The 12,335-nt window shown below is 46.3% G+C and overlaps 1 protein-coding gene across 1 annotated transcript; it reads right to left on the bottom strand.

Annotated features, from left to right (window-relative positions):
* Positions 1-333: 333 nt before the first annotated feature.
* On the bottom strand, positions 334-12,047 carry SLC25A20 (solute carrier family 25 member 20). Its single transcript, XM_075574511.1, has 9 exons — positions 11,789-12,047; positions 8,774-8,866; positions 7,102-7,229; positions 6,169-6,259; positions 5,435-5,552; positions 4,258-4,330; positions 3,434-3,543; positions 2,185-2,309; positions 334-1,264 (listed from the first exon to the last, which is right to left on the bottom strand). Exons 1-9 carry the CDS (start codon positions 11,891-11,893, stop codon positions 1,202-1,204), a joined length of 906 nt encoding a protein of 301 aa, XP_075430626.1. The 5' UTR covers positions 11,894-12,047; the 3' UTR covers positions 334-1,201.
* Positions 12,048-12,335: the final 288 nt, after the last annotated feature.

Here is a 12,335-nt window from a genome sequence, read left to right as displayed (position 1 = left end):
CGCAGGAGGCCTAGAGATGGAGCAAAGTGTCTGAGCCACTTAACGAGTTATCAAAGACATCCCGGTGTACACTGCATCCAAACCTCCAAGGGGGGTATTCATTCTAAAGAATATCCCGCCTCTCCCACTTAGGGCCTTATTCCATACTGTACAAAGTGGCCGCTATGGGCTGTTTTCAGTCGAAAATCATCATTGAAGTCGATGCAGAATTTCAGCCGCTTCAGGCTATAGAATTACCCTCTAAATAATCACCAGGCCCAAATTCATAGCGCAATGCAGGTCACATCCCCCTCCACACTGCGCACAAATAAAAGCAAAAAACAAACGCTCACGTGTTGTAAGGTAATGTTTACTGCTGCTAAAGCTTACAAGTAAAATAACCACTTCTCGTTACGGAGAGTATCATGACTATCCCTGAAATTCACATATACATCCGGACCCTTTGCTACTGCTATATAGTGTGTAGGTTTTAGGTGAAGTGATAACTGAGCACAGTTACATAATATGGATGTAGTTGTTGTACATGTAATACTCCCATCCACGTACATTCAGATGTCAATGCTCACGTTTCCGTGGCTGTGAAAATGCTCAAACGAGCAAAAGGCATTATGTCGGCTGCGACATTCGGTTTACAGTGAAAGGTTCATCGATGACTTCTTGCTCTGCTCTAGCGCACACAAGGTGTTAGGAATACCCAATGCCCCTGCATACAGGTGTCTGCAAATCATTTGCATATGAAGAAAAAAAGTATTATGGTTGCCATAGAAACCTTGCGTGGGCAGGGGTTCCCCGAGGAGAGGGATGGGAACCACTGCTCTAGCACATGCATAGTGGGGGTAATGTGTTATTTCTGAGTGGGTTCACCAAGTGAGCCTGGAAAAAAAGAAATGTCTTTCAATTGATATTAAGATGATATAAAAATAAAACTTCGGTATCCCATTGCGTGAAAAAACAAAAAGATGGAAATTCATTCAGTTCCATTAAAAATCACATCAGTACAGTGCATTTGGTTTAGATGCTGGATCTCTCTGGATCGCTGGATCTGTTTGATGCTTTACATATCAGAACTTTGCTGAGTTAGCACCGTTCACAATTAAGGCAACTTTGTTTTAATAACTCAGGATGTTTATATGCAGAGGTATCTGGTGATGCAGATAAGAGGCTCATGATTTCAGTTCTTATCGACACATTCTTCAGAGTTTCACAAGTTTGGTGCCATCCAGTGAAGGAACTTCATGGCAACCTCGAATCCAAGGAAACAGGCCTGCAAATAACAGGGAAGAGACATCCGTAAACATTATATAGCCCAGGGGTGCTCAACACCAGTCCTCAAGCCACCCCACTCACAGGGTGTTTAAACTGCCATAGCATTGTGCACTATAGCCCACAATCGCTGCAATCATTATACCCGGGGGTTTGACTATGGCTATTGTCAGTTTCTGTCTGCAGTGGGAAGTTATTAGAACCAGCTCTCACTTACCGGACAAAAGATAATAATCTAAGGCAGGGGAGCTCAACTCCAGCCACCCCCCCTCACCAACAGGTCAGGTTTTCAGGATATCCCAGCTTCAGCACATGTGGTTCACTCAAAGGCTACGACTGAGCTTCTGATTAAGCCACCTGTGCTGAAGCAGGGACTGATTGAGCCATCTGTGCTGGAGCAGGGACTGATTGAGCCACCTGTGCTGAAGCAAGTATATCCTGAAAACAAACCTGACCTGTTGGGGGGGGGGGGGGGAGGGGGAAGTCACGACTGGACTTGACACCCCTGATATAGCCGATGCCTCTATTGTTACTTAAATCGTCTGTTGGTCTCTATTACAAAATAAATGTAAAGAATAACCCAAATGACATTGCCGATGACCATTTGGCTTGCAGGGACCGCAAGATTTGAATTTACATTGTAATTTCCCCTGGAGGGACAGAGACCACGGTAACTTTACTGGGAAGTTACTCAGGAACCAGTCCTTAGAACTCCCTCGAGGAGCCTCTGGTTTCAACCCAGGTAAAGAGGTTTAAAAAAAAAAAAAAAAAACCCCCACACAAACACAGCAGCTGGAATTGCCACATTAAACTAAAGGGAGCAGTTTAAAAACATCTGTTATAGAAAGCTGCTACAATGTACAACGTGTCAAAAATAAATAGGTGAATGGAAACAAGAAGGTAAGTAGCAAGTCCTCTCACCGCATTTGCTGGGAACGCTCTGAGCATCACCGCGGTGAAACCTTTATACAGAGATCTAACGCCTTCCTCTCGGATCAGCTCACGCAAAACATCCCGAAATCCATTAGGATACTTTCCTGCAGGTGCTTCAAGGGGAAAAAAAAAAAAAAACAATATATTTTAAAGGACTATTGCTTAAAAAAAAAAAAAAAAAAAATGTATATTATATTATATATATTTAGTTAAGTTATGGTGGGTAAAAAAAGTGACAAAAACCCTCCACAGCAAAGCATATAGCAAATGGAAATACAACTGTATGCTCATTTGCATGTCTTAGACAGGTCTGCAACCCCGCCTTTCACCATTATCACCCAGCACACAGCACTTCCACTGCAGCAAGGGATTCTGGGAAATGACATGCAAATGGACACAGTGTCACCTTTTGCTTCAAAACCATTTTTAACATGGTTCCCTATAGGCTTAAGCTTGCTGCATTGTCACAGCTTTAAGCACAGCCTATAGGGTACCATGTTAAAAATGGTTTTGAAGCAAAAGGTGACACTGTGTGCCCATTTTCATGTCATTTCCCAGAATCCCTTGCTGCAGTGGAAGTGCTGTGTGATAATGGTGAAAGGTGGGGTTGCAGACCTGTCTAAGACATGCAAATGAGCATACAGGAAAGAGAAAGAGAGAGAATAGATAGATAATATATAGATATTATAAATTATAACATACATTTTTTTTTTCCCTTCAGGGGGTCTCCAGAGAACAAGTGTTAATTTTGCTGAAGATGCGGCCAGTATCGCTTGTTTAAAGGTCCCGCATCATGCTGGCCAATAGGAAGCCGCATGGGATGATGTCATTGGCCTGTGGGACCTTTAAATAGATCTTTTCTGTGCCCAGCCAGAGCTTCTACTGGCTGCCCCTTCCAATGTAAATATCTCTGGAAGTAAGGGGTCCCCGGAGCTGAAATCAATGTGGTTCAGCTGCTGAGACCACCTGCTCCCCAATAATAACCCCTCCAAAAAAAACACTAAGGTATATAGAGACACACACACACACACACACAATAGCAAGCACAATAGGACTTAAACTTTTTGGATATTACGAAAGGTCAAATTGAGCACTTTACCAAAAAGGTCAAATTCAATAATATGATTATTAGTTTAGGAAACTTTAAAGAAATACAGAGATCTCACAGACTGGCGTGAATGACGTGTTCTAGCATTGATACACGTGCATTCGGCCCGCACACGTGTACTGCACCCACCTGTCTGGAAGCGAGATTTTAACACGTCGGGGGGGATTGCGACTGCCCAGTTAAAGATTCCGGCCATTCCGCCAGCAAAGAGTATTTTTGGGACACTCAATTCACTTACACTGTCAGAAACATGAAATAAGACATATTTTTTAAAAAAAGGGGGGGGGAAGAGATATAGCATTGCGAGTCTGTATACAACAGAGAAGAATTGCATAGACCAACTTATTTTTGGGGCACAAGGCTAATGCTAAATAAAATCACACACACACACCAATAAAAGTGAGAAGATATCTTAAAAGCATAATACTTTTCTCATTACAATACCAATCAATCACCTAAACATCTCTCCCTCACCACTTTTAACTTTGGCCTATGTGAGGCTGTCACATAACGTTCGTATACTCAGCATTCCTAAGAGCGCGCTGAACCAATGGCAGTGACATGTTTAAGAAATTAAATTTATGCAATTGTTACCTTTTTTTTCTTCAAAAACACTCACAAAATATATTTTTTAAATTAAGTTATTTTATAAACATCGAAAGCAGAGACTTGGGAGGGGTTGGAGTTTCCTCAGGTTGCTCCCTTGTGTGTTATATCACTTTATGTTCAACATGAGTTTGCACTGGCAAAGCCCCCTCTCTTCTCACTCTCGAACAGGTACATGGTGGGTTTACGTAAACACTTGAATGACCAAATCTAACCCCAAAACAGCCAAAAGTCTAATTACAATAGTTTAAAGACGACAATTGTATTGTTAAATTGCTTTTTAAATCCTTTACACTGCAGGAGTTAGGTCATCATTTTATTCCTGTTGGCGTCTCCTGATGACCTACCTGTGTCCCTCTGGCGTCAGAACGTTCTTCAACCATTCGTAAGTCATGAAATACATCCCACTGGCCGGCACATCTACAAACACCAAAGAAACAGGACTCAGCCACAAAATATCGGTCACGGTGCCGCTGGAAAATAGGGCTTTAAAAGATGAAGAATCACCCAACGTGATCGCGGAGCGGACATGATCCGTTAGCCAAATCTACCGTCAATGTTAGAAGATAAAGTGCAAAAAATCTCCGTACCAGCTAACACTACTTAAGGCGTGTAATATAGTGCGCGTGCGTCAATTAGAATTGGCTGTGTCCAGGCCTGGCGTTGTATACTTCAGCCGCACGCGAGGTAGATCGTAGCAAATACATGGAAATGTACATTTATATATTTTCGCGCTGCTGCCGCGTGATGCTGCCAAGCCAATCACAGCGCAGTTATCCCAGTGACGTCTATAGCCACGCACGCCACCGCTTACAACATATAAACTAAATGCGCTCGCCACGTGAGCGCCTGCACGCACACCAGCACCTACTACCCACAAGCTTTCCAATCTCTCAGGTCAGTGTCACCCGATGAAGGATCCTGAGAGGTTGGAAAGTTTGTATAACATCAACTACTTGCTGGTCCAATAAAAAGTCTCATACCCGCTACTCCCTCTACCTCTGTTACTAATACAGGAAGGGAATTCAAACATGCTTGGGATAGACAGAGGGCTAAATATGAACGAAAGTCGAGTATTAGACAGGGTCTGAAGTTTTACAGAAAATCGGAAAATGGTCCGACACGGCGAGCCAAGAGGTTCTTATCTGCCGTCACATTCTGGGTTCCTATACATTGGTATCGCAAGCCTGCAAAAGCTTGGCTGCTCATAACCCCCCCCCCCCCCCCAATTCCTACACGTCACCGGTCAGGCTACTGGAAAACATTGCTTCGTCTCTAAACCCCTTCCATGCCGGAGGGCTCGGCGATGCATCACAAAAGCAGCTCACTGTGGCACAGAAGGGGTTAACGCACAGATGAGCACCAAGACGTACACAATTAGCTCTGGAAGGCCAGCGTGACCTTGTTTCATTCCTTTGCGTCTGCTTGTCACATTAAGATAATTGAACAGCAGTGACGGATTAGGACGCGGAGTTCAATTAACGCATAGATAAGACCCTTTATTTCATTTCTTGATTTAATTACCCCTCATGAGTGTTAGCACTGTTCCTTTGTAAATCCCTCGAATTCCTGCTTCTCTATACAGCTGCTTTGCACAGTCCATGGGACCCGCGTACTTGACTTCACCTGAGGCAGCTTGGATCTGAAAGGTCAGAGGACAGGAGGCGTTGTAAAGAACTGCGCTGTCTACTGGATAAGTATCAGACTCCTGGAGTCCCACGGACTTCACAGGACATTCCTTCTCACAGGTCATATACCAGAAATGTTATAAAAGTCATGTAAAGTTCCATGGAAACAGCAGCAACGGAGAAGGCCGAGCAAAATGCATCAGAATTAGAATTACAACTATTGTATGGTTTTTTTATTATTATTATTATTATTAAAGAACGATAGTCTTACAAATGAGACCCGAGAGATCTACTTACTAAAGTATTCCATCTGCAAACATTACCATGTTTATCAAATATAAAGAGCCACTTTAAAAGCAATTGCAGTTTGAGTTGATCAATCGTGTGCAATTCCTTGCACTGGTTCTGCCAACGTTTTGCACCCGGGGGACTAACTAACCCGTTAGCGGAGAACCGGTTAGGCGTTTGACAAACCAGAGCTGAAATGCACGACCCAGTCCTGCACAGCTCTCTTTCCAATAGATCTATGAAATGGTAAACTTTACATATGCACGGTTTCCAGTCTGTAATGTTGAACGCTCACATATAAAGGCATTACTGTATTGTTTTTTTTTTTTTTCTGCTGCTTACCTGTAACAGGCACTTGATTCTCTCGCCTGGTGCCATAATAGCTGTTGTAAACACACCTGACAACATTCCTGCAGCAAACAGCTGTGGATACCTCCAGCCAAAGAACACAGGACAAGCAACACGTTAAACAATGAACACATTGATACAGTACACATGGGGATGAAATAAGTAGGTAATTTATTACCTCCAACTAAAGATGCATGCACAGATGGAGCAGACATAGTTGCTCCCATTAACAGTGGTATTTATAGTGTGTATGTATGTATATATGTATATATGTATATATGCAGTGTTCGACAAACCTATACATTTGCTCGCCCCGGGCAAGTGCATTTAACATCGTGGCAAGCTCCTATTGGCCCAAGCAGCACACTTGTGGTACTAGGTGGAGAGTAGATTTTTTTGTTCGGCGAGTAGATTTTTTTGGTGATTTGTCGACCAGTATGTATGTATGTATGTATGTATGTATGTATGTATGTATATATATATATATATATATTTTGATGCAAAAGTTAAACAGTTCTACTGATACAAATGGTAACGCCAGCTTCGTATTCTTAATGCACGCAATATTTCATGGGAGAAACAACATCAGTATGCACCACATCAATCCTTCAAAAACAGAGATCATGGATTACTTGGTCCAAGTTTTAAAAGACCGTTTCAACTTTAAGGATTCAAAAATACAGCAGGGGCACAAGCAGATCATTCCCAGATGTGATGCTAACGTAGCAAGTCAAATTATTTAGATCTATAAAACTTAGGGATTACTTTCTGTTAAAAACCGAGTTCTGGGAAGTCTTCCAACTAGCCAAGTTAAGGAAACGTTTGCAGCTGGTACGGATTGTATTTGAAGAGTTGACGTGTGGCAGATTAGATTGCTTCGTATTATTATTTGGAGCTGGAAAAGAACAGCTCCGGGGCAGAACCTACGTCAGCACGTCCTCGGGGGTCTTCTGCTGGAGCTTCTTCCCCAGTCCGAACCCGAAGAAACACACCGCGAACATGGGAGTCACCCCGACAATGGGCGCAGCCATTCCTTTATACAAACCGCGGACCCCCTGCGATACAGACACGGAGCGTTAGGAGGACGGAGGGACCGGGAGCAGGGCGCTGGAAGTAGCACCAATACAATACGCAACATCCTGTCCTCTCCCATCAGCCTTAAAGATCCTAAAATAAGCGTGTAGGATTTTCATGGTGAAAGTGGCAGCCATGTTCATTTCAGCTAACAGTTTATGATTTTGGAGGCTGATATCTCTGCGCTGCAACATCATAAATAACATCTCCATAATAAATAAACGGAAAATATTGATTAATAAAAAATAAAAAAAAATAAAAAAGAAGCACAAGGAACTTTGTTAAATAGCTACATTAACAAAAAAACTATAGATCAAATATCCGGAACTGCGCCTTTAATGCCTTATAACTTACTAAAACGGCGCCAACAGCCCAGTACCATGGAGTAAGAGGCTACGCCTTAATATAGTATATCACAAACTGAAAGCTGCACACGGAGCCAACTATCTACAACGCTAGCAAGATCTTATTTTTGCTGAAGTATCCACTATGTCGTCTGAGGCCCGGTTAACCCTTCCTGTACCAGAGACGCCTGCTATATATGCCTTGGGAGCTTAAGAGTTAAACTATACGCCCCTCAGAACACGCGGAGTTCCTCGCACAAGCTATATTAAAGGATTGTTATGGTTTACAATCATGCGATTGGATGCTAGGAAATGACAGGTTGTTCGCGCTAACCTCCCTGTCCTTCATTGTTACAGTAGAACACAGTTGTTTTTATAAAAGATAGAACAAATATAAATGCTTTGACTGTCTACCTCAGGGGTGGGCAACTCCAGTCCTCAAAGGCCACCAATAGGCCAGGTATTGGGGATATCCCTGCTTCAGCACAGGTGGCTCAGTCAAAGACTGAGCTACTTGTGCTGAAGCAGGGATATCCCCAATACCTGGCCTATTGGTGCCCCTTGAGGACTGGAGTTGCCCACCCATGGACTAAATGAATCCCAAAAAACTCCTTACTGTTCTTATCAGCCATTCTTCCATAAACACTACAAAAAACAATGCTATTTTTGGCAGGCTAAATGGAAATGCTCATTTAACACAGAGCACCTTAAACCACAATCACACTGAATGCTATGCGGAGTGACTTTCATACAGAAACATCTGAGAGTCAGAAGAAAATCATGTGCTGGCTAATTTACAAGTAGATATGAGAACCCCTGAAGCAAGAGCGGTTATAATAACACTGCTCCTTCAGCTCAGAGTTTAACCACTTCCTTGCTGCAGCGTTGTAAGCCGGATCTTGGATTTCTTGCAGGCGGAGAGTAGAGAAGCGGTATAATAATAATTAACAGAAGCTACAGCACAAGAACATTATGTTTTGAAATTAGAATAGTAAATGAGATGTTCGATTACAATTCACGTTGCTGCATTTATGGATTCTCCCATGAAAGGGCTGTATTGATCTCCAATTCGAATACCTACATTAGCTTTCATTTCTAAAGCATTTTACAATAATACTAGAGAGGCACCAAAAAAAACCACACCACTTATATATAAAAAAAAAAAATGATATCCACTCTACCTCCTTTACAAGTGTTTTTTTAAAGCAGTCAAAGGTCCCAGAAAACGCCAGCGTTTGTCCTGGTAAAGGCTTCGGTTGAGTCTGGATTCGGACCTATAAAAAACAGAGTATTACAGAAAAATGCCTCGCTCGCCTGATCAGCTTTAACTCTCCCATTGCCATAGTGGCCCGCAACGCGGTGGCAGCTAAAGGGTTAAAAAATATATATACAAGTCCTTCCTTAAAGGACCCCGGTTACATATTTCAAAGAACGTGACCTCCCTGCCTGGACTTTTTGGGGCCATCAGGGCTCAGTGTGGGATTCCATCCTCCGGAAACCCTTTGCGAATTCGATCCTTCGCCATTATACCGGGTTTTTGCGTGTGTGCGCGCGTTCCCCTTCTACGCAGCCCTCGTATCTATGTGTGGGGGAGTTAATGCTTAAACGGCCTTCGGGTTCTTGTTACCTGGATTTCTTCGCAACCTTTACTGCTGTTATGTCGTTAAATTGTACCTGCATTTCAGTTTTGTATCCCCACCCACACCCTCATTTTTTATCGGAAACCTCTTGTCCGTCAACATTTTTTTTTTAAATGACCAACAAAAATGAAGCAATAATAAAATATTTTTTTTTCAAAAAGAGACGTCCTCCATCTTCAACTCAGAACGAGGTGTCCTGATGTAAAAGTATCAGTCAAAACACCAAGAGTTCTCCTCGGGTCAGAAATGAATTTAAATGAAGACTGTGGCGCCTTATCTTGAAAATGTTCCTGCCAATAAGCCAAATAAGGAGACATATAGATAAGTTTAGTACATGCGGTGTTGGTAGGATAATGCAAGTGGCCATATCTGTCCTTCCCAGGTTGGATGGCAAAACTTCGATTTTTCACCAATACACTGCTGGCTTTTTTTAGCAGGGAATGGGTTAATATATGTCAGAACTTTAATGTTAAAATATTATAGAAGTAATAAAACAAATTGTGCAGGTTTTAATTGTTGCTTTAAGAAAACGGCTTGTCCAATGAATCCTTACGTTAGGTAACGGATGTTTAAAAACATATCCACTTAAAAATCACAAGTCCGATCTACAGCTCCACATATACATATTTTATGCATTCATTATCAGAGGAACGTATATGCATATTGCTAATGAGATGCAAGAAATGTGAGAGAGAGAGAGAGGGAATACATTTCATTTTTGAACTAATTTGATGTAGTGATTGCATAATTCCCAAAGAGCCGGCAGCTCAGCACTCTGACTCCACGGGGCAGATGTGCTGTTTAATAAGACACTATTCACCCTACAGGAACAAAACCTGCTCCCCGGGCTTCAGAAACCGGCTTTCCTCTGACGTCAAGACCTTTCACCCAGAAAGTAACATTAACCATGACCTCCCCCTGCAGGAGGCTGCAGTCACTGTGCTTAGTGCCCTGGCTCACAAGAGTCACCTTCCCAAGGCCAGGGAACAAGAGGCAATCCTACAGCTGTCCCTGCTCTGCACATTATCCTCTGGGAGAGATGAACAGGATGCTCTTACACCACAACAGGCTAGTCCCCCTCATTCTTTATCTCCTCAGTGTCTACTCTCGCACCAGGGCCTCTCCTGACCATCTCTTCTCCCCCCCCCCCCCCATGGCCTCTCCTCCACCTCCCCCCCCCCTTGGCTTTTCCTATCCCTCTCCTCCATGGCCACTCTTGACCATCTCCCCCCCCCCCATGGTCTCTCCTCCCCCCCCCATGGTCTCTCCTCCCCCCTCATGGCCTCTCCTCCTCCTCCCCCCTCATGGCCTCTCCTCCTCCTCCCCCCTCATGGCCTCTCCTCCTCCACCCCCCTCATGGCCTCCTCCACCCCCCTCATGGCCTCTCCTCCTCCTCCGCCCCCCTCATGGCCTCTCCTCCTCCTCCGCCCCCCTCATGGCCTCTCCTCCTCCTCCGCCCCCCTCATGGCCTCTCCTCCTCCTCCCCCCTCATGGCCTCTCCTCCTCCTCCTCCCCCCTCATGGCCTCTCCTCCCCCTCCCCCCTCATGGCCTCTCCTCCTCCTCCCCCCTCATGGCCTCTCCTCCTCCTCCCCCTTCATGGCCTCTCCTGATCCTCTCCTCCTGGGCCTCTCCTGACTGCCTCCCCCCCCTCCATGGCTTCTCCTGACCCTCTCCTCCCCCCCCCCATGGCCTCTCCTGACCCTCTCCTCCACCCCATGAGCTCTCCTGACCACCTCTCCCCCTGGGTCTCTCCACCTCCTCATGGCCTCTCCTCCTCCACCTCCTCATGGCCTCTCCTCCTCCCCCCCCCCCCCATGGCCTCTCCTCCCCCCCCCCCCTCCGCCCCCCCATGGCCTCTCCTCCCCCCCCCCCTCCGCCCCCCCATGGCCTCTCCTCCCCCCCCCCCATGGCCTTTCCTCCTCCCCCCCATGGCCTCTCCTCCTCCCCCCCTCCGCCCCCCCATGGCCTCTCCTGACCCTCTCCTCCACCCCAAGAGCTCTCCTGACCACCTCTCCCCCTGGGTCTCTCCACCTCCTCATGGCCTCTCCTGACCCTCTCCTCCTCCCCCCCATGGCCTCTTCTGACCCTCTCCTCCTCCCCCCCATGGCCTCTCCTGACCCTCTCCACCTCCCCCCCATGGCCTCTTCTGACCCTCTCCTCCATGGCCTCTCCAGACCCTCTCCTCCATGGCCTCTCCAGACTCCCTCCTCCATGGCCTCTCCTGACCCCCTCCTCCATGGCCTCTCCTGACCCCCTCCTCCATGGCCTCTCCTGACCCCCTCCTCCATGGCCTCTCCTGACCCTCTCCTCCTTGGCCTCTCCTGACCCCCTCCTCCATGGCCTCTCCTGACCCCCTCCTCCATGGCCTCTCCTGACCCCCTCCTCCATGGCCTCTCCTGACCCTCTCCTCCTTGGCCTCTCCTGACCCCCTCCTCCATGGCCTCTCCTGACCCTCTCCCCCTGGGCCTCTCTTGACCTTCTCCCCCTGGGCCTCCTCCCCCCGGGACTCTCTCCTTACTCTCTCCTGCCCCTCTCTTCCTCCTTGACCCTCTCACCTTGATAGTATCCAGCGGGTGCCCGGCAAACACCAGGCAGACCCCTCCGAACCCGCCGGCGAAGAAGTTCTTCAAGGGACTGATGGGCTGCGGCTGCTTGGCCATCCTGATGCCGGGTGGGTGTCCGGGGGTCTATCTGGGGGGGGGGGGGGTGTCCTGGGGGTCTCCCTGGGGCCGGCGGAGACAGCCGCTTATTACTTTTCACAGACTTGGCGTCAGTTACCCTGCGCGAACTGACCTTTACCCCGATTCACCTTACAACTCGGCAGACCAATCACAGCCCGCCTTCACTCAGTGGCTGTGACCTAACCAATCATCGATCGCTTTTTTCCTTAAGCCCCGCCCCTACTGCAGACGTTTATACTTAAGACCGCGCCCCCTCTATGGAATAAGTAACAGGTACTGGCAGCCTTTGCTGACGTATGGGATGACTGAAGCACTGCCGGCCATCTTTGTATTGGGTAGGCTGCTTTAAAGGTGCCCTCCCATGTGGAAGGGTGGGATCCAATGATCTTATTCATTTATATGCAAGGCAGGGACCTCCTAT

Source organism: Ascaphus truei, chromosome 17 (assembly GCF_040206685.1).
Source record: "Ascaphus truei isolate aAscTru1 chromosome 17, aAscTru1.hap1, whole genome shotgun sequence".
NCBI classification, from domain to species: Eukaryota; Metazoa; Chordata; class Amphibia; order Anura; family Ascaphidae; genus Ascaphus; species Ascaphus truei.
This window is presented reverse-complemented; position numbering and strand designations above follow the sequence as displayed.